The 27,500-nt window shown below is 39.5% G+C and overlaps 4 protein-coding genes across 4 annotated transcripts in view; 3 read left to right on the top strand and 1 right to left on the bottom strand.

Moving 5' to 3' along the window:
- LOC140943592 (activator of 90 kDa heat shock protein ATPase homolog 1-like) overlaps positions 1-7,908 on the bottom strand; it is a 9,046-nt gene extending 1,138 nt beyond the window's left edge. The window contains exons 1-10 of the mRNA XM_073392701.1: positions 7,726-7,908; positions 7,492-7,571; positions 5,846-5,897; positions 5,674-5,732; positions 5,242-5,327; positions 4,362-4,482; positions 3,948-4,082; positions 2,508-2,617; positions 1,787-1,888; positions 820-871 (exon numbers count right to left, since the gene is read on the bottom strand). Coding sequence (XP_073248802.1) covers positions 820-871; positions 1,787-1,888; positions 2,508-2,617; positions 3,948-4,082; positions 4,362-4,482; positions 5,242-5,327; positions 5,674-5,732; positions 5,846-5,897; positions 7,492-7,571; positions 7,726-7,805 — 877 coding nt within the window. The 5' untranslated portion in view covers positions 7,806-7,908. The remainder of the gene's footprint in view (positions 1-819; positions 872-1,786; positions 1,889-2,507; positions 2,618-3,947; positions 4,083-4,361; positions 4,483-5,241; positions 5,328-5,673; positions 5,733-5,845; positions 5,898-7,491; positions 7,572-7,725) is intronic.
- Positions 7,909-7,950: 42 nt separating this feature from the next.
- Positions 7,951-9,379, top strand: LOC140943591 (uncharacterized). Its single transcript, XM_073392699.1, has 2 exons — positions 7,951-8,080; positions 8,966-9,379. Exons 1-2 carry the CDS (start codon positions 7,993-7,995, stop codon positions 9,130-9,132), a joined length of 255 nt encoding a protein of 84 aa, XP_073248800.1. The 5' UTR covers positions 7,951-7,992; the 3' UTR covers positions 9,133-9,379.
- A 6,388-nt stretch (positions 9,380-15,767) lies between these two features.
- LOC140944335 (adenosine receptor A3-like) lies at positions 15,768-16,940 on the top strand. Its single transcript, XM_073393499.1, has one exon. The coding sequence runs from the start codon at positions 15,768-15,770 to the stop codon at positions 16,692-16,694; it is 927 nt and encodes a 308-aa protein (XP_073249600.1). The 3' UTR covers positions 16,695-16,940.
- Positions 16,941-21,272: 4,332 nt separating this feature from the next.
- LOC140944334 (adenosine receptor A2b-like) lies at positions 21,273-22,208 on the top strand. Its single transcript, XM_073393498.1, has one exon. The coding sequence runs from the start codon at positions 21,273-21,275 to the stop codon at positions 22,206-22,208; it is 936 nt and encodes a 311-aa protein (XP_073249599.1).
- The last annotated feature ends 5,292 nt before the right edge of the window (positions 22,209-27,500 follow it).

Genomic DNA, 27,500 nt, shown 5'->3' with positions numbered 1-27,500 from the left:
GCAGCGCTTAGCGAGGTTATAATTTTTTTTTTCACAAGATTGCTAGCTTGCGAGCAAGCTCTCCTTTAGAGGGATATTAGGGACTTAAAGATCCAACGACGCGGACGGTAACGAGAACGTAAAAAAACCCAATAGCTTTGATTAGCAAAACAACAACTTTGCACGTGCACCATGCTTTTTTGTACATTTCTCCGCCCGTTTTTGCACGACTACGACGTGAACATACCTAATTTCGCGTTTTACCAAGGACGTAAACAAGCAACCACGAAATTTTATTTCTCTTACTGTACTTGGATATGGTGCCTAGGAATTCAGCTCCAGGAGGGTTCGCCTACATTCGACAAAGTAAGTGGGTAGGAATAATTGCGATAAAGACTGAAAGAACGTAAATTCACTTTTTAAGCGACGTTCTCGTTACCGTCGCGTCGTTGGATCTTAAAGTCCCTATTGTGAGAAATCACAGGCTAGCGGCACGCGAAAAGAGACGCGAGAGAGAAACTCGCGTGAGATTGGGAGCTTGCTCGCAGGCAAGAAGATTACAATGTACCCAAGCTACAAAAGGGCTAAAACGCTCGAAAAAAAAAACAGACGGAAGACTAAGACTGACTCCCCCTCCCCTCCCCTTCACATCAAGGATGGGTAAATGGCAGTCGCACGTTAACCTTCACGTGGCTTCATCCTTGAATTGGGGGGAAAAGGCGGTTTGTTCGTTTAATTTTACTCGGTTAAGGACTGAAGGTGGGGTACCGCAGAGCTTCCCTACAGCTCGACTGCAAACGCTTTTTTTTTTCGTCAGAGTAAAAAAAGCAGCATTCTAACCTTCTGGCCAGCTTTTATATCTCCACTGCATAACAATCTTCTCGTCAGAAACCTGGCAAAAGTAATAATAAGAAGAAAGGTAGGTAAGACACGGGAGAAAGAAGAGGCGCAAGATGATCCATTCTTTCGGATCACCCGCAATGGCTGCTTCAGACATTCCACTCAATCATGTACATTTCGCATTGCGGACATCCCACAAAGCCGTAGCACAAAACAGTCAAAATCCGCTTTAATAACAGACACGTCAGTATTACAGACAGTTTGCTTTCTCCCTTGGGAAAGAAAGCCCTTACATTTTCTCTAAATTTAACCCACTTAATACGGAGACCCCGTTAGTACGAACACTTTCTATGCCCCTCCCCCCCCCCCCCCCCCCCCCCCAGTATTCGTATAAACAGGGTTTGAGTGCCTGCATAACAGACGCTTTATGGGCCAAGCGAGGCAAACGCAGCAATTTGCGCCAAGCGCGAAACATGCGCCCCCGTCGTCTCGCGATTCGCAGTCGCCCGGCGCCTCGCGCAAAATGGCGCGTTCGCCTCGCTTGGCTCATAAAGCGCCTGTTATGCAGGCTATAATATTAGCACGGAAGTACTAATTAAGGATACTATTTTTATGTCTCCTACTGAAGATGGGTCGGCCTTGCTTTTTACGTGGTCATCTGAGCCACGCCAAGGTCTGGTCATTTGTAGGGCATAGGACGTACCATCATTTGTCAGTTATTTCAAGACCCTGAATATTGGTCCACGTCCCGGGGCATTCAAGGGCTCTACCCACTGAGCTAATCTCACCGCGGTTCTAAATGATGCTGATGATGACGAATACCCTTGAAGCTTAAGATAAAATATTGTCCTGGCTAACTCTGCAGTATTACACAACTAGTTGTGACTTTCCTAACAAAACCTAATCCCAGATATATTGAGCTCAACAAAGCTTTGGGAAGGTCAAACTTGTTCGCATGTTTACTTACCAACTCTTGGAATTTTCCTGTCACATTTCCATTGAAGAGAACGAACGTTCCTCCACGGCTAGCATCCACTTTCACAGAACTCCGAGTAAACGCTTCCAGTTTCTATGGGAGAAGGCAAATTGTTTGTCAAACAATTCAGGGCTCAAAATAATTTTCGGGCGGTGGCCGGACACAATGACCGGCCAAAGAAATTTTTGATCGCGTCAAGTCTCGTTTCTGACCAATCGAAATATAAGGGGAGGGAGGGGGTAGCCAACTAATCCTTACGTCATCTTCCATTCGTGAACATGATTGTGTTTGCACAGAGACAAAAATGTAAGATTTAAAGGTAAGGATTTAGCTGTTTGTTCAAGAATCAGAGTGTGGAGGACCAGTCAACATCACCTACGAGTGAAGTTTTAGGCCAGCCAAGTCACCACTCTGGCCAGACATTAGTGAGTTTAGGCAACAGGATGGCAGAAAGAAGAGGACGACAAAACACTCTTGTGTGATAAGGCTATTACTTACGTGTTTTGTCGCGATCTTCAGGGGCCCAGCCTCGCAAAAGCACCTACCACGAATAAGCGCACACCCTCAAGGCCCAAAGAATTTATTAAGTACCCAGGTGAGGGTGCCTAATTAATCGACTGAAAATAAGGAATCCGTACTCTGTTCAGCAGCACATCCCTGCTTAAGCCAAACAAGGGACTACCCCTACCCCTGGCAGAAAAATTCACAATACCTCTTGTTCTGTTAGCGCAGCATATAAATCTTCTGCAGTGGTGAGGAACTCTTCTTTCATGGTCAAATTTTTGGTAGAGATGGGACAGCCCACCTTTTCTGTTGTATTACCTTAAAACAAGATGAAAAAATAAATGGTGTGTCACTTAATAAGTTGAGGAATGTAGGGAAAAAATATAAGTTACAAGTCTTAGAGAAGATAACTTCAGCATGAGGTCTTCCGTGGGAAACGGCAAACCTGAGAATATCATGTGTGATCACAGTCTTGTGGTCACATTTGCAGTTTACAGTTCAAGTTTGAACGGCAGGAAGAGCTTCTAGCGGTAGGTGACGTAAGGCAAGGTTTTTTCCACTAATAATTGAACCGCCTAACGTTTAAAGACATGAAGTAGGTTTCTATATCTCCCTGCAATATGCTGGTAAGATTTTTGAACTCGGATTAATGAATGATTCATGTTTTTGGGCGATAAAAATGATGCACTTTGACTTGATAAAAATGTGGTACTAAAATGTGCAAATAAAACTTATTTTAATGTCATGAGAACAATTTCGCACTTGGTTTGGTAGTCACTTTTGGGAAGTTCCAAACATAGTCCTTTGACTGAGAAAACTGGTTTTGGTATTTTAGATAGTCATGCACTAACAATAAAATATCAATAAAACTATTGATATTCATAATCAATTAATATGACTCTAAACATTATTATCAATAAAAAGGTTGATATTAAAAATCATTCAATATTAATAAAATTACTATACTAGTTTATTGGTGGTCACGTGTGTATAAAGTCTAACTGTATTTTCAAAATCCAGCGGAGGTCAAATCAATTCACTTGATTGGCCTAAAGTATTAATACAGTCAATTAAATCATGGCACACTATACTAAGCTCCGTTTTTTTACGAGTGTACTTAATTATACAATGCTGTGTTCTGGCAGCACCCACTGGCCTCTGGCACCCAACCTTTGCTCATGCAGCAACAAGAAAATCATTCTTTTTTCATAGAGATCATGAATATGCTGGGAACCCTGGATTTCACAGGTTCAGAACAGCAGGTACCTTATCATAGTTTTTCATAGAGCACAGCCTTATGCATACAATTGTTGACAAAATTTTTAAGACATCATCCCAAATGGGGTAACTTCAGAGAGCAAAACAGTCCACACCCCTCTCCTCCATTCAAAGTTGGGAAGTCTGTTATTTTCTACAATAACAACAGAGGCACAACATTACAAGAAGGGGTGGAGGAGAGAAAGCTTTACATGTCTTTTCCCCTTTTTAAGTAGGCAAAACATCAGAGAGGCACTTTAGGGAAAAGTGTCTCAGCTAATTTCGTTGCTGATTCTAGCAAAGTGTTGTTTAAGGACTGAACCACTTTCAACTCACTTGGGCAGCTGTGCAAAGAAAGTTGACAAAAATTGTACATAATCATGCAACTTACTTTTATTTTTGTCATTTTTTGCTGAACCAGTAGAATTATTAACGCCAGCATTGAATACCTCCTTATTTTCTGCATTAGCTGATCTCTGAGGATTTGGACTGCCTTTGGATGGAAGAATCATTCCTTGGCTGAATTCTACAAACAGTGATAAAATTAATACTTAAAGGGGTGATATCACAAGGATATCACAAGCATATTATTGTTGTTGCTTTAGGTTAATATTATTTGTTGAAGTCATTAATAATTATTGCCTTACACATACACCAAATGCTCCTAGAGTTATTAATAAAATCACAAGCTATGAAGAAAATCACAAGGCAGACAAATGAAGAGAAAATGATTTTGGTTTCTCATTGCTGACTTTGTAATGTTCATCCCTTTGAATGTGTATTACTGTTAAAAAAAATAGCTTACCTTGTCTCAGTTCCTTTATATACTGAGCCAACTTTTCCCTGATCAACTTTCTACCAACTGTTCTCACAATTTCTTTTAATTTATGACTTTCATCAGAACTCTTATCTGCTGTCACCAACACCTGAACTCACAAAATTTAGAAATAAGCAAAAATTAATGAGTGCCTTTCCTAGTTCATTTGGCCTAAAGTACAACAAGACAAGTACGACTACAATATAATTATGACATTTTCTCAATACCAAGTTTATAAGAAGCGCGCAAGCATAAACAAGCATCATTTTGGTAGGAAAACATGATAGCCATTGTCATTCAACCATGAGTATTAAAAACAATGTCGTAGTGGCAGAAACAAGCATAATAGTTATCAAATGTTAGAAGTTTTACCATTTTGTGATTTGGAGAGGGCCTAACCTCCTTTGATAAACACAACCATGTTAACTACTCTGAAGAAAAAAAAGCTTTCCGCGATATCTATTTTTTGAGAAGACGGAAATAAACTCTAAGTCAAATCTCCTCCTTGTCACTTGTCATTGAATCGAAAGGTCTCTCGTATTATTTTATCTTAACCTACTGATTCCCAGTAGTATTGCATGTATTTAGTTAGCTCATCCACACACTTTAAACCTTTAAGTCCCACTAGTGCTCAAAATCATTTTTCTCCTAACGATATCCATAGACTATCACGAGCAAAGTCTATGAGAATTAACAAAATGATCACAAAGAGAAAAATATTTGACCTTTTACCAAATTCTCTCCACTAATTCTTCAAGGAAATGTATGAATATCAGTTTGGAGAATTTGTATGTGGATATTGGGACTAAAGGGTTAAAACAATCTCTTTTTAAATGATTGACAGTGAGACAGAACAAAATTGACTTACATCAACCTCATCAGCATCATGTTCTTCGCTTAGATTGGGAATTTCAATTTTTCCTTTCCAAACTTTGTCACTCTCAGTTACTGTCCCTGTTAAAATGTTAGGCATTTTCAATGTTAAACTACAAGAAACAGCTTACTATGAAAATCAAATACAGATTAATCTCGCTCAAATGAGTCATGTAGTAATAATGACACAAGGAAACTAGTGCAGTTCAGTTTTTGCAGTAATAAACAAAGACCATCACTGTTAATATCAAACCAGCCTGGCTTTGCAAACAAGGGGGTTATGGACTGTAAACTCTACTTGCACTTCATTAAAGTTTATCACAGTACCATCCATTAAAACATTACTCACTAGTAAAGTTAATGCGTAGTATAGTTAATACACAGTTACCACAACAAAAGAGAATCATTATGAAGCATGAATACTAACCTTTCCATTCCAATCTGATAACCCATTCATAGAAAAAGATCAGCTTAGCTTTTCTGTTGCTATAAAAGTAATGGGATAAGAGATTAGAAATAATATATTTATTGACTTATCAGGTTAAAAAAAATATATACTGATGTGTTTGCACTAAAACAGATAATATTCTGGGACTTACTTGGCATAAGCTTCGCCATCAATGTTACTGACATCTGTCACCTTAACTTTCCCTTAAAGCAAAAAAAATACAAGATCTACAAGGTAGACTACAAATTTTTTCACAGGGACTGTACAACAAGTAAAATACCCAAATGTACATTTAATTGCCATGGGCAAGGAGGAAGACATGCAAAGGCAAGAGAAAAATAAAGGACTAAAGAATATATGTGTTACAGGTCAAATTTGACTTCAGGTTAATATTGACTTAACCTTGATTGATTCTTATTTATTGACAATGGCTTTCTTGATGCAAGCCTTTTTCTCAGTTTTCATCAGTGTCGAATTCTGGCAAGGGGTTTTCACTAGTCTTTCATAGTACTTTTAAATTACTTCCCCTGACAAATATATTATACAATAGGCTACCATAATGTTCAGGGCTGTCACAAAGTTTTCAAGTAGCAGGCTGATAATGAATAGTAGGTGGCTTTGGAACTCACACCAAAGGCAGAAGTTCTTGAGGCCCGAGGCATCTAGGGACATTTTGAAATTTAGAGTCTTAGAAATAGCATTTCCAGGGGTTTTCAAGAGGTATTTTTCACCGCGAATGCTCTGTTGTTTTGTCAGAATACACGCAAGACTGGGAACAATGCCATCAAAATGTCACAGGCATTACACTACACCGCAAGGTTTGAACATTTCACAGATCTAAATCTGTTTAAATATGTGTTCAATGTCATTCAAAACTGGAACACGGATGCTTTACAATTTTATTCGATGGTGCTTTTTTTTTGTTAGCAGGTATGGGAGAAGGAGATGAAAGTAGCCGGCTAAGGATGGCTAACTAGCCGGCGGTTTTGGCCTGCTGCCGACCCTTATAGACAGCCCTGAATGTTACTATGTTGCACAAATCAGTTTAGTCATCTGATACCAGAACTACTGAAAGTGCAAGACTTAAATCATTGTGTAAAGAAGACACCCAGCAAAAAGGGTGGTCTGTAGCCGTCAACGTAGGGAGTGGGGTGGCTATGGGATCAATCAACTCATCCCATTAAAAAATAGAACACTGAAAGTGCATTAGAAACGAGAAAAACATCCTCTTTCACTCTTTTTGGAATCTAGGAATAATGGTCTTGCTGAAACTATTACTTTGAAATGTTAATACTGTAGGCAATAATTATCCCTGATGAGAGAACTTTCATCTGTCACCATGACAAAGATTCAGAAGCAAATACACTAACCCTCTGTCAGAGTTAATTACAAAACAATATCAATCAAATTGCAAGATTTTGAGTCTTCTAATGGTGGTAAATAATATTTTCCTTCAATGTATCAGTTGAAAAAACCATTTTTTTAAGGAGAGGGGGAGGTAATTCTCCTTCCCAAACCAGTACAGCAAAACAAAGTTTTTTTTGAAACTATTGTAACCCTCTTCAAGATCCCCGGTGACTTGAATCCTCCATTTTGACTCAGACACTTTTGATAGATCATATTTATTTTGTGTGTATGTGTTTCATTTTCATCTTTGCAAACGAAGCATAATACATGGAGTGCAGAGGATTTCTGAACATTAGCAATGAATAAATTTGAATGGGTAATATCTAGGTTAAAAGCCTCATGAAAAGTTTGCGTAACGTAGCTACTAATATTTTAACCCTGTAAACATACCTTCATCTGTTTCGATCTCCAAATCCTTCAAAAGTGTCTTGATTCTTTCCTTGGACCATGGAGTTGCATTTTTCTCAGTCCTAAGATAAGAAGAAACCCAGCAGTTCACAAATCGCGTTCAAAACAACCTTTTTCGACCCAGTGTCTGTCATCATCACCAACTTTGTTAGTCACATTTTTAATTTTTAGCCACGTGCAACATACACCGAAATTCCAGCATATTTTCTCCCTTACCAGTGCCAGTTATTAACATTTTTAGCGTCAGCTCTTTCTTCTACAATCCATCGCGGATCTCCTTCGCCCCATTTAGCCATTTTATCCAAGAAAAAGCACACAAAATCAAACTACGCCGGTAATACGTCGGCCCGACCACTCTTTCCTGATCCTGTCCCTTCAGAGTTTTCCCGAAACTGAAGTGCGCAAAATGCATCATGGGACAGTACATCGTGGAACCCAGTGTTCGCTCCTTCTGCGTTTCAAAGTAGTAAGCATTTCTCCAACATGGCGGAAGAGAACGGAGTAGCAGAAGTGAACGGCAAAACGGAAGAACTTGCGATAGAAAACGGGGAATTCGATGGGGAAGAAAAAGGTAGTTATTTACTTATTTTACAATGACTCTACTTCGAGTGTGGTATTCCAAGAAGAATATTTTATAAATATTGGTTATGTAATTTACATTTCGATTCACATGATCATGATGAATGATGCGATATGATGACAACAAAGTTTTTTAAACTTAGCCGTTAGTTCTCACTTACAGGTGGTGGGGGTGCAATTCTGATAAAAAATTTGAAAATGGGGGACATTTTTTCTATGATGGCAAATTCCAGGGGTAATATTTCTACTGCAGTTGTATATCATCCCAATGGAGATCTTTAATTTACACAAGTTTATTTAAACACTCAAACACCTCTCTAGCAGACTAATAATGTCCATGAGAAATGTGTTTTAAATTGTGCTTGAAAAGGAGCTATTGTGGGCACTATATATTTTGGAAACCCTGTTGAATTTAGTATCAAAGGACAAGCAATTTTTACTTGGTGGAGGACTGTCATGCCCATTTGATCGGGAGATACCGTCTGGAAGCAGTCTTCTTTAAAATATTTAGTCTGGACTAAATATTTTTTTTTATTATATGGCTGAATCCGCAAGTGAGCAAGATGAAGGGAATCCTGTGTTCTGATTAGCTACCAGTGGGCAATATGGGCTCATCCTGTGTGCTGGGGATTTCCCACATCATTCCCACAAGAAAAAAGTTCTCTTATTGGCCATGAATAATTGTAATAAATCCTTTACTGACCAAGCTTATTCGGTCAATATGGCTGGATATTGTCTCCTTCTTTTTTGCATGTTTATTGACCTTGACTTTGTCCCAGTCTATGAAAACAAAGAAAAAGCTAGAACTTGACCAATAGTTAGCCATCTTGTCCTCTTGCTTGGTCAATAACGTACATTTCTTCCTTCTTTTCTTCAGAGTATGAAGCATTAGACCAGGAACTGGATCAACTCAATTCTTGTCTCGATGAATTGGAAACCTGGAATGATTCTCTGAATTCCAGAATAAAAGATCTTTTGGAAAACATGCAGAAGGCTCGGGAAGAAGGAAGAGCTGTGATAGGCCTAGGCAGCAAGAATGCTTGAAGAAGATTTCTGCAGTGTTCAGTTATGCTAAATGTGAGGAGCAGATACCTAAGAGCTACATGTAAAGTGTTAAATGTATTGTAAATAAATAATCATGTTCGAGCCCGAGTCAAGTTCAAATCAAGAAAAATAAGAAAATTTTCTTTCCGCTCTGTTTTTTCGATATGTTGTATTTCATTGACCGGAAAAGATGTTAGCACAGATAAGTTTTATGGTATGAGCAATCTCAGTTTATTTTTGTTGCTGTTGTTGTTGTTGTTTTCTTCTTTTTTTCCCTTAGTCCATCTAGCAAAATACGTGTGGTCAGGAAAAGGCCATGTATGCAACTGGACATGTGAGAATTGAGTAATTTTTTCCTTGTCAGGATGCCACCCTGACCCTCGAATTGTAAATGGTATTATAATAGTACGCATTTTGTTTGTATCCATATAATTATATTTGTTCACTTCAGGTTAGCTATATGTGATGATGTAGACTGTATATGATAGATCTAAGAATTATTGCTTTGAAGTAATGAAAAATAAGAAAAGACAAGAAATATATTTGCACCCAATAGTTACATTGACGTTTTAAAAAACTCACTACACAATTTCGAACACCATTTAGGGTCTGTTTACATGGAGGTGGGGGACCCCAGATAATCACGTAAACATGATCACATTAAAATGAGAGAATATATGGACAGGCGGGTTACAGGGCTCAAAGTTAACGACTAACTGGTCGCTTATGCGACTTGATTTTTCGTTGTGCGCCTAACAAATTATATGTAATCGCACCTGTGCGTCGTAAAACTCAAAGCGACTGACTTGTTTGCGACGATACTTATGTACTCAAGCAAAAAGGTGGGATCACATTATGGACAACAAAAACGACGGCTAGTTGGGAATATCAAGGAAATAGGAAAATGAGTTATGAATTTAAAGCGTTTCGTTAATCGTTTGTCTCGCGATTGTCATGTAGATATTGATCGTGATGTTTCGACCGCATACTTCAAGTCTTCATCAGTTTTTCTACTCTTCAATAACCGAAGAAAATTAGGATGAACGAAGAACCTCATAGCATTTTTGGAATTGCCCTTCTGGCCACTCAAGCTAAAAGCAAAAATGGTAAAAATATCTGTCTCAATTTTACCGGGGTCCGAGCTGGAAAAATTGTGGCTCAGACTCACGGAAGACCGTACATTCAACTGGGAATATTAAATCAAAGACCACAAGTTGGTCAGTACATTTGTCGGAGAACATCTGTAAACTGTTAATCTTCCTTTTTCTTAAAGGTCATCATTCTGAAAAAAATTCAATTATACAGAAATAGCGAAAAATTCTGCACGTTAGTTGTGCCGAAATATTAAACAAATTGTACATGAGCAAAAACGTACATTACTCATAAAAACAACTTTGGCGTGTTCTTCTTAAGATGCCTTGTGAAAAATACATCAGCAAAGACTTCCAAAAGTCGAAAAATAGATTTATCATAAGAGACAGCCATCTTCGCCTACCAACAATTTTCTCGGATTTCGCCAGCAAAACGTGAAGATAATTATGAAAGTGGCACTGTTGAACTTGTTACTTCTTCTTTTAATACATGCTCCCAATATTGTAGGCTAAAATTTTCAGTTGTGCGCCTAAAAATTTACATCTGGTAGCACAAGTGCTCCCAAACTCAAATTTAAACTTTGAGTCCTGGATTACCCCACCAAAGCGGGTTACTTCACCTGCCTGGGGTCCCCCGCCTCAATGTAAACAGGCCCTAAGTCTCCTTCCTAACCGTTGTGTCTCAAACTGGTGTGGAGGTTTGCATTCCTCTAGAAACTATACTACGTGAGACCTCGGATTAGTCCCTGTTGGGTTCAACTGTGCCGCTGAAAGGGCAGACGAATTGCCATGCATGACCCACCAGGCTGGGGAATGAGCGGTATCAGGTCGTTTCGCCCGAAGATCGGTTTGCCCAATAGCAGTTCGCCTAGACTTAGTCGATTCGCCCGAAGCGTACTTGTCGTTCCTTAAAACTGAAAAAGGGAATAAGCATGGAAGGCCAGTGACTGCACATGTGAAATCCAAGGTCAAAATAACATCTCTAATGGTATGTTCACCATGTTGTAGAGTGTTGTATGTCATCAGATAAATCGACGAATGTCCTGGCGAACGCCATCGGGCAAAACGACCGCAGTTCGATTAAGCGATCGGTTATAATATAGGCCCTATCCTCATTAAAAGAGTATAATTATGGGAACCAGGCGCACTTTTCCACGATAGCAAATGGAAAAATGAGGTGTGCGAGGGATAGGGAAAGTTGGAGGAGAAGTATGGAAGCCTTATGTGAAGCAGAGCTCAAGTTGCGAGGTGAGTTTAAGTGGCCATACAACTTCAGTTATCATTCGGCAGATGGTCGATTTGCACAGATTATGGCGTGTACGATCACGGGACGAAAAAAATGGATTAAACGAACGTCAAGGGCGAAGTCAAAAGCGAGATAAAGACCACCTTGTACACCTTTGACGCGCGACAAATACTGGTCTTTGACGACGTCTTCAGGCCGCAAAAAAGGCCGTTTTTGTCACGCCTTTAGTTTGACGTGTCAAAGGTAAAGTCAAAATTACCAGCATATTGGACAACGCCTTTGTCAAGCGTTAAAGGAGAGCGTCAAAGTCAAAGTTGTTACGTATTTGACTTCAACCTTTACCAAGGGCAAAGGAGTAATTAAGCAAAAAACTTATATATTTGACTTTACCTTTGACGCTGGTCAAAAATGCAGTAAATCCAGTTTTTCGTCCTTTGGATTTACTCGCCAGTACAAGGTGGTGATAAACCAGCGTCCTCCTCAGGCGCTTCGTTTTTCGCATGGCAGAGGCGAGCGCGAAACGAGTGACTGGTGATGAACCGCAAGGGACCATGAGAAGGGTACACACGGCAGGCGACTCGCCTGTTTTCTCCTTCCCGCCTTCCTTTGCGAGCACATTTTCATCAAAAGAGAGACGTCTGGGTACCAGGCAGGGTGATAAACCCTACCACATAAAGTCCTCCCTTTTTTCTGCGGGCAAGTCTGTTTTTCACTTCCTCTAATTTGGAGTACTTGAAAAGACTGCATGAATCGAGTTAGATCTTTGTTGAACATGCGCTGCATTTTGCTGGGATACAGTTTCGAACTCAGGCCCAATAGCTGTACGCTTGGTATAGAGGGCTTAGGTATGACCAGCGGCTTAACAAAAAATAAATGCTTGCGCTCGAAAAACCAGTGTGATGAGAGAAAACGGTATTGAATAGTCCAGAAGTTTGGCTGCGGCGACCTCAAAAGTTTTTAACACGATTCAGGGGGGGCCTCTTTCTCTCCTCCTCGATCAAGAAGAAGACAAAAAGAAACTCTTCTGGGGGTGGCTGATGATTTAATTTATTGGAAATGCTTATTAATTCGCCTTTGCGTTCCGTCGACGATCTTGTATGCGAACGTTTACTCTAGGAGAGAAGAGCCCTGACTGCCGATAACATAAATGACCTCTGTTACCGCGCGTGCTCATTTGCTTAGGTAGCACTGGCATATCAGCAATTTGCCGCCAGATACTGCTCATTTGAATACTGCCCGTACAAGCGTTTTTATAATTTCATCCTAAATGGTAGACGCAAAACCACGTTCTGAGTGAGCTACAACTAAATCGCTATTTATTTATTCATTGAATTTTATATATTCTTTTTCAAACAACAGGGGATATTGTAGAAAAATATCACTCAATAAGCACATTCTATAGTAGTATAGTAAGGGATATTGCAGGCCGCTTTTAAGCAGGAATCACAAAAATTTGGTAAGGAATATATTAGCACCGATGACGTCATGAATAAGTCTTTAATGACCCTTATGCATGTTTACGTCAGACGAGCAAATTTCATCACCAAGCCTCGTTTTGAAGTTGAAAAATTGCAAGTGTTGAATAAATGAATTCCCAAGGCAGAACAGTTGAAAAGAATATTCACACCCAAGAGTACTAATGCGAAGAGTTTTGCTTAAAAACGAGTCTTGGTCTGACGTAATTAAGCATATAATAAGGATCATTCAGAAAGGGTTATGTCAAGTTCAGTTCTGGTTGTACCTGATGCAACCGATTTGACGGGGTTTTGAGTTAATTCAGATCAGGGTATACGCCACTTCCACATTTCCCATAATGCACCTTATTTGCTACTCCAAATTTTGCATAACCTTTGTTCTGCATTTCTTCTGGGTATTACAGCCGTCCCAAGAGAAATTCAACGCAATGCTTATGCAAAAATTTGGGGGACAAATAAGGTGCATTATGGGAAATGTGGAACTGGCATATAACTTGTGCTTATTTGGTCGTGATTATTTGCCCGAACACAGCTGCTAACAGCCCTTGTATCTTATTCCTCTTTTTGAAACCGCCATGAGTTAATTAGATGTTGACATTGTTGATCTTGCTCCCATTTTGGCAAAAAATCAGATACATCATTAGACTTGAGGAGTTACTTGTTTGAATTCCATGGGAATCAAGATCTTTGATGTTTTTTTTCTCTGAGTATGTCCCAAATCACTTTTTTATCACACGATCCTTTCGGGTCCCGTGGCAAGACATTTAAGACCGCTGTTGTCTCTGTTCAGTTAAGGTCAGTTTGCTTCGAATACTGAAGATTTTTGCTTGGATTTAAAATTGAAATTATAGATAGACAAGAACGATCATCACGGTCATTCTTGTATTGAGAGATTCAATAACAATTGACAAAGAGAAAGTCAAAGCACAGGGGCACCCAACGACTGTTTTCTGTAAAATATCTGTTCGGGAAGCAAATATTGCCTAAAATTTTATATTACTTGAAGACGGCTAAAAATTTCTAAGTGACTGTTACAATCCGGCACAATTTTCGACGCTTACCTAATAAATTCCCCACGATTTTCTGAAGTTTAATTTTTCACATTTGACCAAAACGAAAAGAATGGACAATCCACCCGGTCCACTGATGATCAAGCTCTGCAGCCCAAGTAATATATTAACACTAATCGTATATAAATTTAGCGCTGGTACTCATTAAAGGGAATTCAGGCCCAGTTCAGACGCCGTGCTTCTGCCGTGCCGAACTTAATTGTAATTTGGTTCGACAGTAGCACGACAGGAAAACAACTTTGATTCAGACGTCGAGCCAGAGTCGAACCAAATTCAGGATTTACTGATGCCTCATAACAATTCTTCTCCCAACTCCCCGTGGGAACCCAATCTCGCCAAAATACATTAATATAATTTATGAATTTTGTTTAGCGCGGCAGAAGCACGACATTTGAATCGCTGTCGTGCCAGAGCCGTGTAGCACGGCAGCCCTTTTCGAACTTAATTACTTGCCGAACTTAATTCAAAAGTTTGATTCAGACGCCGTGCTTCTGCCGTGCTTTTGTCGAACTTAATTCCTGAATTTAGTTCGGCACGGCAGAAGCTCGACGTCTGAACTGGGCCTCAGGTTATTAGTAGTTCGTGCCATCTGGAACAACTTGACCACCGGCCCCACTAAGTCGAGACGGCGTTTTCTTCGCGTCTGGCTGCTCTATTTCTAATTCATTCTAATTGTTTTCTTAACGCCTGAGTCATAACGATCGCTGAGGTGACGCCACAGAAAAAAAAACGATGTTAACTGCGACATAGACAGCATGTGATAGTGAACTTATAAGTTTATTAACATTTAAAGGAATTGGGAGCCTTTTTCTTCATTTCTTTTCTTTCTTCCTTTTTCCCCTCTTTTCTTTTCTCTTTTTTTTCTTAAAAGCTCTCGTGAAACCTTATTGGAATCGAACTTGCAGTGCCTATTACCCCTGTGTTAAATAATTTCAAATTACTTTCTCACGAACCGATCAACTGGAGCTAATGAACAGCCAACAGATTAAAGTGACGTTGATTTAACTTGTCCTTCGTAAAGTAGATTTATATCAACCAATTCAAAAAGTTGCTTGAGTCAATTTACTTATTTATGATTAGAACATATGAGGATTTGTTTTACTTTCTAATTTTTAACGGCAGTACTCCTGGTATGGTAATGATCACCAATCATAGATCGGATGTAAGTGTTTTATCGATTCACAAGTGTGAAGAGTATGGAAGAAAAAATTAAAATTATCAACTTTTTTTCTGTGAAAAATTTACATTTAAAACAGTTGTTAACTGAGCGCACCTGCAGAAATAGTCCTAATCGTGTATGAAATAGTCAGCCTGTGAAATAGGCAATTCTATTAGGGGCTAAAATCTACATAAATTCTAGGCAATGAACACAACTGACGGATTTAAAAACGTCCATTTTCGCGCAAAGGAGTGCGTAAAATAAATTCACCCGATAAAATGCATGCAAATTCATCATGAGAATATATGATGGCAATAACTTGTTTATCGTATGTGTCAATTGGTCTGTCTTTCTCGTCAAAACATTGCTGCGAAAAGATAATGATTTATATGTATTCAAAAACATGACGAAGCAATAAAAAAATAAGTGGTAACAGGTGAAAATCGATACCAAGAGATTCGCTCTTGATGTGTTTTAGTATTGCGCTTCTGAGATATCGAACAAGTTGACACAATTGATACAAAGCCTTAGTTAGTCTGACCCAGTGTTTGCTAAACTGCCTGAACCCAGAAACTTGTATACTTATCAAAAGAGATGGAAATGAGAAATACATCAAGCGCGGGTGAAAACTACATTTCATACAGTCAGATTTTCTGCTCTGCCAAAGACTTGGCGGGACTACACAAAGAGCTGATAACTCTTTCTGTGTTCAATACTACTTTGGCCTTCATTGCTTTTATAGGAAATGCGCTGATACTTTTTGCTCTTCACAAGGAAACTTCGCTTCATTCGCCGACCAAACTCTTACTCCGCAATCTATCAGTAAGCGACCTCTTAGTTGGTGTAATCTCTGAGCCCCTTGTTGTTGCATACTGGATGTCCGTGGTGTTCAAGCAATGGAGCATATGTCGCCTTACACTTGGTTCAACTTTTATATCTACTTACATTTTGGGTCCGGTGTCGTTGCTGACTCTAACGTCTATAAGCGTGGACAGACTTCTTGCGCTAACTTTGGGTCTTAGATACAGACAAGTTGTAACTTTGAAGCGAACTTGGGTAATTGTCATTAGTTTTTGGGTTCTGTCTTCAATTGCTGCCACAATGTACCTTTGGGATTACCATATACCTTTGTGGTATGGCAATATAGTTACGCCTTTATGCCTGGTCACTTCAATCTTCTCCTACACAAAGATTTATTTGAAACTCCGCCATCACCGAGTCCAAGTCCAAGCCCATATAAATCAAGGAGCTCATCTGAATATAGAGCGTCACAAGAAAGCAGTTTCTAGCGCGATGTGGCTGCAATTTACTTTGGTTCTTTGCTATTTGCCAGCAGGTCTTGTGGGAGAATTGTGGGCTAACAGCAAATTCTCGTCTTCTTTATATCTTGCTAGGCAATGTGCGTCGACTCTAGTTTTCTTAAACTCCTCATTAAATCCGTTGTTGTACTGCTGGAAGATCAAAGAGGTGAGGCAGGCAGTAAAAGACACAATCAGACAACTTTTCAGTTCATCGAGCTAGAAACTCAACGATGGACATCAAAAGTGTTGGGACTTTCCTAGTGATATTAGTAAAACTGGGAACCTCCCCCTCCCACCCCAAACAATGTTAAACTTTGAGCAAAATGGGTGGAAATGAGTCCGTTTGGGGTCATAACACTGTCGGGTGGAAGTGGGGGATGGATGGATAAATCCAAAGCCGATCAAAGAATTCTCGTTAAAAGCAGAGTCCTATGAAAAATAACTTGGAAGAGTCTTTTCCACCGTGTCCCAGGTTCTTTGGAAATCCATTATAGCTCTGTTGCAAGAAAAACGACTTGACAAATCCCGATGAGCGATGTGTTGTGAAACGGTTTTCGAACCCCGACACGTCCAGGCCGCCAGGCTGAGGGGGAGGGGTAACTGAAATTAGAGTCAAACCCCAAGAGAGAATGCAAACCCTTAAAACAGACCCTTCTGGGCGTGGCTCAGAATTCATTTTACCCCTAGAAGAGATATATTATACGCACGACAGGCAACCAATTGACGCCAGAACCAACTGGGAGATATAGTGATTTGAATTAGGCGATGTTTTCTGAAATTGAATGGTGTCTCCAACACTGTACGATGGCGTCTGATTTTGTTTGAATATATATTTTTTACTCACACTACCCTAAACGATATCTGGATAGATAAAGCTTTCCGTCCTTAACACTCTAAGTGAGACCAAAATCTGCAATTAACACTCTTACAGTGAGATATAGAACATTCCCTTCTCTTTTATATATACCTGGGACTGACATTGGTCTCCCAACTCTCCCGACCCTGTTAATGTAGCCTTTGTATCGGGCCTTCTTGACATGAGAGGGAGGAGTGGAAAGAGAGAAAGGAAGGGCGTTTCTTACCCTTCGCTCTCCCTCTTTTTGCTTTTCTTCTTTCTTCACCCTTTTCCTCATAAACGCCTGATATTCAGACTACTGTTTATGATTAATTAAGAAACATTGAAAATTGACTATTTGGGCCCTAAGGACGAAAAACGAAACTATATTAAAGCGATAACAGACAAAGTAAATTTGTGTCAGGAAGTATTTTTTATTTCTTTTCTGTACATGGAAAAAAATGGAAATATTAGGGAAGTTAAGTTTCCCGTTTACGTCAAACGGCAAACGAGAATTTTTACTACGTGACCAAGTTTCCTCTGTACTTGTCGTTTATACTGTTCATTATTTCTACAGTTTCTACTCATAAATTAGTAGTTTTATGCAATTTTTCATCCACAGGAATTGTTTTGAGCAGTTTTCATCTGTTCCTTTTTTATTTTGCGAAATTCTCAACTTGAATCTGACTTTTGCTTTTTGCCGTATACGTGAACCTTAAAAACTCAAAAGATAGCGTAGGTCATGAACAGCTGGCGCATTAATTAGATCCTGTGCTTTTACTTAGGTACCTTATGAAAGGCCAACAAATGTAACAAAAGGGACATCCTACTTAAGTTATTTGTGGACTGAAGTACCGGATTAAACCAATAAAGATTATTAAAACTTGCTGATTTCTTGTTCTAACTTAAGGATTCACCTCCGACACTTACTCAGAGTGTTATCCAGAACACATAATAAATTGCAATGTATCAGCGCTGTTCGTTTTTTCCTGTTAGGCTTCTGACACTTGGCATTTCCCTCAGTCCATTATAGAAATTAGAACAAAGAAAATATAAAAACTAGAACGTTTTATCACATTGGCATTCAAACGTTTTTATTGCTTCCTCTTTCCTATGGGGCGAAATACAATTCAGATCGATTCTTAATCACAAGTGGATCCACGATTAGTTCACCACTGAAGATCTTTCGAGAATTTCTCACTGGGGGATAATTATTGAAAAGGTGACGGTTTCTTCGAATATTCGGTCATCTGCCAGCCGTCAAACTGTTATACTTTATGTACAATTTGCTTTTTAAGGAACCCTTAACTACGTACGTCAAGTACAACGCCTTTGTTGTAATAATCTCCTTACTACAGGGCAAAATTATTGTATCAGAACATGCAGCTGACTCCAATAAATTCTAAAACGGAAATGTCATATGCTATAGATTAAGAATAATACAAGAATATTTTCAGCCTAAAATCGGCAGAAAAATAAGAATATTCAGCCTGGGCCGGAAAAACAACATTCTTATGAAAAAAAAAAAGAGTGTATTTCTACTCATAAATTAGTAGTTTTACGCAATGTTTCACCCACAAGAATTGTTTTGAACAGTTTTCATCTGTTCATTTTGCGAAATTCTCAACTTGAATCTGACTTTTGCTTTTTGCCGTATACGTGAACCTAAAAAAAACTCAAAAGATAGCTTAGGTCATGAACAGCTGGCGCATTAATTAGATCCTGTGCTTTTACTTAGGTACCTTATGAGAGGCCAACAAATGTAAAAGAAGGGACATCCTACTTAAGTTATTTATGGACTGAAGTACCGGATTAAACCAATAAAGATTATTAAAACTTGCTGATTTCTTGTTCTAACTTAAGGATTCACCTCCGACACTTGCTCAGAGTGTTATCCAGAACACATAATAAATTGCAATGTATCAGCGCTGTTCGTTTTTTCCTGTTAGGCTTCTGACACTTGGCATTATAGAAAATAGAACAAAGAAAATATAAAAACTAGAACGTTTTATCACATTGGCATTCAAACGTTTTTATTGCTTCCTCTTTCCTATGGGGCGAAATACAATTCAGATCGATTCTTAATCACAAGTGGATCCACGATTAGTTCACCACTGAAGATCTTTCGAGAATTTCTCACTGGGGGATAATTATTGAAAAGGTGACGGTTTCTTCGAATATTCGGTCACCTGCCAGCCGTCAAATTATTATTGTTTATGTAGAATTTGCTTTTTAAGGAACCCTTAACGACGTACGTCAAGTACACCGCCTTTGTTGTAATAATCTCCTTACTACAGGGCAAAATTATTGTATCAGAACATGCAGCTGATCCTTACGGCAGGAAGAGTGGTAGAAAAATATATAAAGAAAACAAAAATGAAGTGGTGAATTATATTTTCCCGATATTTCGGTTTGCAACACAAACCTTCAAAGCGGTCTATAAAAGAAAAATGAATACAGATGAAGGTGAACGTTGCATATGCGCGATTTGAATACAGAAAACGATAGGCTTCTAAAACGATAAATGTCACTAATTGAATTCATCACGTCTGTTTATACCATGAGGTTCTAAAGTCATAGCTTTGTCAATGAGGTTGAGCCTTGAGTGCCTTTCTCAAGTCACGGTTGCTACGGATTATTTCTAAGGGAATAAGAATGACATCGTTGACAGAGCGATCGGCTTGATCAGAAATGTTGGGAGACAGGAGTAGGATTAGGAAAGTGGCCATAGTTGAGAATGAAGTCGCGATGCTCCCAAAGCGTTAGTGGAGATGGCGCTTGGTCTAGCTTTAATTTCTTTCAATCTTTTATCATCTTTTATGATTTTTTTTAATAGATTTTATATTTCTTAACATGTTTTTACACCTTGCACAGATATATGCTAATTCTTTTAACTTAATTTCTTTTACTTACATGAAAATGACGGCCGAACATGGGTCGAAATGTCGTTTTTTATCCCTGATTTTTAATGTGTCAAATATAATTCACCACTTTACTTTTGTTTTCTTTCTTTGTTTTTTTTTTCTATCAGTCTTCCTGCCGTAAGGATCAGTTTACTGTTTCAAACGTATATGTTGCAGTTAATTTTTTATCTCAGATAATTTTTATTTTTCCTTTGTTTCAACTTCATTAGCATACTTTACCATACCTAAAAACAAAAGAAAAATAAAAATTACCTGAGATAAAAATTTAACTGCAACATATATCTTCGTCAGTACTGTATGGCAATTCCTATAATAATGAGGCCCCGATTATATTGAGAAAAACTGAGAAATTCGGCCTGTCCCGGGCAGAGGGTCACACTCTCAGCCGTTTTCACTTTAGTGGTTATAAGAAAAAAAAGTTGATCCCTTTTCCCGAGCCAACGCCTCTCGCGCATGCTCTGATTGTCTAAGACATCTCTAAAGTGGCCAAGCGAGACGTAATCAGTGAGAGCATAAGTTGATCCAGCTGGGCGCGGAGCCAAATGAAGTAATATTGGCGCGTCTAGGAGGGTGACATCATGAAAACTGCAATGGTTATCTTGAAATACATAACAAAACCCATCTCTAACTCACGGGCTTCAAAGAGACTACCGAAATTTAATATTCCGAGAAAGTGCAGTCATATTTTCATTGTCTGAATAAATTATCTCTTCAGTTCGCCACGTTTGCTAAGGAAATGAATGAAAAAAGTTGCTCGCTCAGAGTAGCTAGGGTAGGCGGGTGACCGTTCCTCTCGGGAATTAGATGTTTCTCCGTATAAAAGGACCCTGAGATTCTTACCGGAGGCAGACATCTGCTCGGCGACATAAATATTTTTTACTGTGAATATTAATAGCCATTTGGGTTCCGACAGACTAAAGACATATTTGGCAAGTATAGAGCTTATTGAACACTGACATGAATAATTTTTTACCTTGGGGCTGTTATAACATTGAAGTTCAGATATGTAGTGACAGATAGAGTCTTGTATCGCTTAAAGATGACAGCAGCTGGGAAGGATAGTGCGTACGAAAAGTTATATTGTTCAGCCGAGCATCTGACCGGAATGCGCGGGGGGCTAATATCTCTATCAGTATTGAACATATTTTTGTCCTTGACGGCAATTATTGGGAATGTTCTGATCCAAGTTGCTCTCTACAAGGAGACTTCCCTTCACTCCGCGATGAAACTTTTGCTTCGAAGCCTTTCAGTAAGCGACCTACTAGTTGGTCTCATCTCAGTGCCTCTGGCTGTTACTTACTGGATGTCTGTGATCTTCGAGCATTGGAATATTTGTCCCTTTGCCCTTGGTTTAACTGTTATAGCAAGCTACACATTGGGGCCAGTGTCTTTACTAACATTAACTGCAATAAGCGTGGACAGACTTCTCGCGCTAAAGTTAGGCCTCAGATACCGACAAGTTGTAACTTTGAAGCGAATTTTGGCGATTGTCATTAGCTTTTGGGTTGTGTCTTTCATTTCTGCGACGATATACCTTTGGGATTTGCATATAACTTTGTTGTGTGGCAGTGCCATTACTGGTCTGTGTTTAGTGACGTCAGTCTATTCTTACACAAGGATTTACCTTGAACTCCGCCATCATCAAATTCAAGTACAAGGCCGTGCGTCACATGAACAAGTGAGTCAAGAATATCCCCTGAACGTGGCGCGTTACAGAAAAGCCGTATCGAGTACCCTGTGGCTTCAGGGGACACTGATTCTTTGTTATTTGCCGATCGCTATAGTCGGATCTATGTGGATTCAGAACTATAGTGAATTCTCCTCGTCTATGTACCTCGCGAGACAGTGGGCGGCATCTCTCGTGTTCTTAAACTCGTCATTAAACCCAGTCCTCTACTTTTGGAAGATTAGAGAAGTAAGACAAGCAGTAAAGGTCACAATCAAACATCTTTGCGGCCCATCGACGATGAATTAGCTCACCCTGACTTCAATAATCCTACTTTCAAGCTCGGGTGCCGGTTCTCCCAGGGATTTTTGGTGGGGGCGGGCGTGCCGCCTGGTCAAGTGCTGACCCTATTTGAGACCAAAAATGTCATTTTGCACCCGCTTTCAGACTTGGCCAAGGGAATGCAGAATGGCGGACAAACGGATATTATAGTAATGGACTTTCCAAAGGCATTTGATAAAGTGCCCCATCAGGAACTGCTCTAAATACGGAATCAACAATGTAACCGTAACTTGGTTAAAAAGCTTTCTGTCAAATGGGAAACAACAGGTAGTTCTTGAAGGGGCAATGTCTGATCAAGTTCCAGTGTCATCGGGAGTCCCACGGGGCTCTGTTTTAGGCCCCATTTTATTCTTGGCTAGTAAACAACCTCCCCCAGTATGTGAAATCTAAAGTTTGTCTCTTCGCAGACGACACCGTGATCTGTTTAGCCCGTCATTAGACTACGAGTAGTCCCCCATTTTCCTCAGGGGTAGCAGAGCGTGCGAAACGCGAGCGCGCGTGAAAATTACCCCACGCGAGAAAAGGCGACACTCTCTCCCCGCCGCGTATCACCTTTTCTCGCGTGGGGTGATTTTCACGCGCGCTCGCGTTTCGCATGCTCTACTATCCCTGAGGAAAAATGGGGGACTACTCGTAGTCTAGCCCGGCATCAAGTCCATGGATGATTGCATCCGGCTACAACAAGATCTCTTTAATCTGGAAAAGTGGGAATAGGACTGGAAGATGGAGTTCAATACTTCAAAATGTAATGTTTTACACATCATCATCATCGTTAGTCCATGTTATCCGTACGTTCATGTCTATAAGCTTAAAGGACAAGTCTTGGACCCTGTGCATTCTGTCAAATACCTATCCGTTGACCTCCGCTGGAACGACCATATTAAAACCATCTCCAACAAAGCTAACAAAACTCTTGGCTTTCTAAAGCGGAACTTAATACTTTTGTTGCCCACCCAAGACTAAGGAAACAGCATACAAGGCCCTAGTACGCCCAAACTCTGGAATACTGTTCATCTGTGTGGGATTCACATACAGCTGTGACGGAAGGCTTTTCCACTTTCGAATGACTTCAAGGGTTAAACTTGTACTCGGGGTTTGAACTCTGGAGACTGTCTTCTAAACTGGGGAAACTATATAAACTCAAATGGCAACTCTCTCGCCGGCAAGAGCCATCACCACTCTTAGCACCGGGACCAAACTACTAACTGGACTTCAGCAGAGAATAAGGCAAAGCTGACTTGGTTCCAAGAGCGTTTATTCTTGACAAGCGATTGAGGTTCTAGTCAAGTACAGCATGTTATCAAGGATGCCGATGCAGTCGATAAACAATTCAAACTAACTTATTTATATATCACTACTACAGGTATTCAACACAAAAGAGTACAATAGATATACAAACAAACTCGTTCGAAGTTAAGGTGACTCGACCCAGCTTATTTGTGGGGGGATACCATCCTACTCAGTTGAAGCTCTCCGTGGTATCCCCACCTTTACTTTGATCGTAAGTCTAACATATAGTATGGATAACATATAGATCAATCTACAATATATATATATATATATATATTTTTTTACAGATATACAATAATAGTACAATATAGCATAAAAGTTTTGGCGATCGGAGTAAATGTCATGTGGTTATAGTGCATTCGGAAGTCAGCCAAGCGCGGTCATTGCACACGTGCTGAACAAGAATGCTGTATCATGACAGACTAGAAACAAAATAAAACGGGGTAGAGTCACGTTAAGCGAAAATGATTGTCGCGGATTCTATTTTAGGAGTAAACAAAGTTTGCCTAGTCAGCAAGGCGGCTTTTTACGCACGTAGTTTGGCTACATGAATAGAATTACAAGGTCAGCCAGCGGCTTCCTGAGCACGTAGCAGGACTGTTTAATTGCCTACTTTTTCACTTATAACAAAAGCAGACATCTTCCGAATTTGCAGGTTAGCAAAACTTTTGAAATTCCAAATTTAGACGAACCGACTACTCACGGAAGTAAATTAAGAACTATTATATTTGCAGAGAAACTACCTAATCTCTCAAAAATACTTCATAAAAACGAGCTATATTGCGCTTCACAAGGTGTTACGGTGAAACGCCGCTCTGTTGGAATAAAGCCAATTAAGAAAAATAAATTAAAGTAGAGCAACTGTTATTGAGGAACACCAATATTTTTAGAAATCACTACTGAAATTGAACTCACAAGTTATTAATCTTAGGAACGAAACGGAAACCTAGTAAGTTTTTTCTGTTTGTACTATGAATAGACCGCTGTTGGCTTTTGTAGGATTGTTAAACAAAGCACAAGAATGCATGAAAACAACGTATCTCAAAAATTAAATAGCACGAGCCTCGACGGCTGAATGCGGCTAATTTTAAAACACAGTAAAATGTCTCATAATATATGAAAGCTAGATATGAAACTCGAAGCAAATAAAGAATTCATGGGAAATCTCTCCTTACACAGCTAAAAACACAAACATGGTTGAGATGGTCCGAAGCTGAGATGCACGCTTGAAACCGAAATGCTTTCAACGCTGGAACGGAAGACATTAGAAAGTAGGCAAAACATAGCACGCCTACCGTAAATCCTCTATTAAGCCCCCCAGGAGGCTTATTTTTTTTCAAGCACTTTTGAGGGGGGGGGGGGGGGGGGGGGGTGCTTAATAGAGAGGGGGGTTTTAAAAGAGAGGGGGGGGGGGGCTTATTTAATTTAGCAAAAACGCATCCGGTTCCTGTAGCAAAAATACCGTGGTATGGGGACAGAGTAGACTTACGCGTTTGTACAGTTAAAGTCACTGTCAAAAGTATTTAATTCACTTGTGGGAGCCCAAAAGTAACAAAAACAAAATTCTTATTCTTTAAAAAATGTGCTTTCGGCCTCATGTTCTTCGGTAATTTTTATGAATAAACCGCATAACTGATCAGTCCACGTTAATCGTTAATTTTTTTGTGAAGAATAAGGATTGGGGGAGGGGGGATGCGGGGGGGGGGGGAGGGCTTAATAGAGGGGGGGGTTTATTAACTTTCCTCCTCTGAAAAGGGGGGGGGTTTATTAGAGAGAGAGGGGGGGGGTTATTTGAGAGGGGGGCTTAATAGAGGATTTACGGTATCTTTGCTGTATAAAAGGCGGTACTAGCTAATCTCTCACGATGGTGCCAAACTACAATCTTCTGGCCATTCGTACTCAACTCGCTCCATGGTCGGAGTACTCTTACACACAGCCAACATACAAGTATTCCTTCTACCCATAATGACAGCTAATTACAGAATGGAATAAACTCTCAAGGGATATAGCATTGTCCAATTCACTGGCTGCTTTTAAAAATGCAATTTCAGACATTTATTAACACTTATATTCTTTGCCTTCATAAGCGCCATTTCAGTCACTTTTTGTTTTCCTTTTTTTTAAGAGCGGTCTAAAATGCTCAGTATCGAGTGACGGACCTAAATGGTAAATAAAAATCATGTCATAATGAATAAGATTAGAATGCCAAAAAAAGGATTTCTTTAATAAAATGCATTTCGAATTCGCGTGTTACTCTTTCTTTCTTACTCATCTGGAACTGAAATGATAAATTCGTTCATACACTCCCGTGGTTCCATTGAAAACCATCTTCGATAACCGATTCCAGACAAATACGGGCAAAGTCTATACCCGTTTTCAGATCGAAACCACACCCTCTGGAGCGGCACATACCTATATGGCTAATATAAACTCAAGTAAGGCTGGAAGACCAGAGACTGAAGTCAGAGCGGCAAGCTATGAAATTATGTAGGCCATTAGCACACAGTTTTGCCCCATGTTAAAGAGCTTTTCTGTACCCTCGAGGTCTCTCTTTTATCCCTCTTTTTTTCCGAGTGAAAAAAAAACTTTGTTCTTTAAGTATGTGCAAGAATAATTTTGATAATAATGAACAAAACTGAAAAGGTTTACTTAGGGTTCTTCATCATGACAAAACGTAAATAGACTGTCTCTAAGATTTTGATCAAATTTATATCGGGTTTCACAGGCCTCACACAATGCAAACCCCGTTATTTTAAAGATTTCTTTGCGTTTGTCTATTTTGAAACAGCTTCCTCGAGTCCCGACATTCGGCATGCCATACCATTTTGAACGCGTGCCAAGTATACGATTTGTCGGTCGATAGGCCTTAGTCGTTTTTTACCCTCGAGACATGTTCTTAAACGAATACGAACTAGCCTGCATTCCCCTGCAATCTATATGGGAGTGGAAGGCGGCGTCAGGCAGGCTGGCATTTTGTAAGCCTTTTCATTCGGCCAATTGGGATCAGTGGTATTTTAGAAAAGGAAAAAAATCTTGGAATCGTAGAAAGGAATCTACTTTTCTTGTCTTTCCTAGTCCTCTCAGGCATTGAATTTATTGTTTGCCAAGCTATAACTTCGACTGACCGTACGTACAGTATTCCGGAATAAGAATGAATTAAGAATTAAATTAACGCTATAAATTAATAATTCTGGCGTTAATTGCGTTGCAATATCTAGAAATCTGCAGCTTGACTTAATATAATCCGCCGTAGGTAGCGTCAAGAGAGGATATCCTCTCTTGGTAGCGTTTGAGTGGTCCGAAATTACGGCACACACAAGAGATTTGCAACAATTCTTTTGCGTATCCTTATTCTGGAATACGATCAATCGAACTGACGCACTGTTAGTTCGGGTATGATATTAGGAACCCCAGTTAGATTTACAGTTTGGCTCTGCCTACATCTTCGGCATTTAATTAAACCGTCAGGGGAGTTAATTTGTGTTTATTCATTTTGACAATTTGTTATTCACCTGTCTGTGGCATTTTTCACGTTTAAAAAACTGTCTTAGCAGTACGTCGCAGGGAAAACGCGAACGTGATCATCAACTGGATCAGTAGTCTGCTACACAGCCGTTTTTAGTGTCGTCACGCAACGCTCGAGGAGCGTTGCGTGACGACACTAAAAACGGCTGTGTAGCAGACTACTGGATCAGTAGCTATCATTGTAAAAACTCATTAAATCAGTAAAATAATACCCTCTTAAGTTCGGTTTGCTTTTTAGAGGTGTTTTGAAAAAAAGTCGCAGACTTTCTGTCCAATAAATATTTTATGACTGGATTTTCTTCTTTCGAAACCAGCGTTGTAACAATAGGCCCTTTTGTATAGTTGATCACGTGATCAACTTTTCGCGAACACAGTTCACTTCTGGAAAATTTTGTTAGCAGGAAATGAATGGGCGCATTAAATTTGGGTAACCTGTAAATTTTC

Source organism: Porites lutea, chromosome 7, assembly GCF_958299795.1.
Source record: "Porites lutea chromosome 7, jaPorLute2.1, whole genome shotgun sequence".
NCBI lineage: Eukaryota > Metazoa > Cnidaria > Anthozoa > Scleractinia > Poritidae > Porites > Porites lutea.
This window is presented reverse-complemented; position numbering and strand designations above follow the sequence as displayed.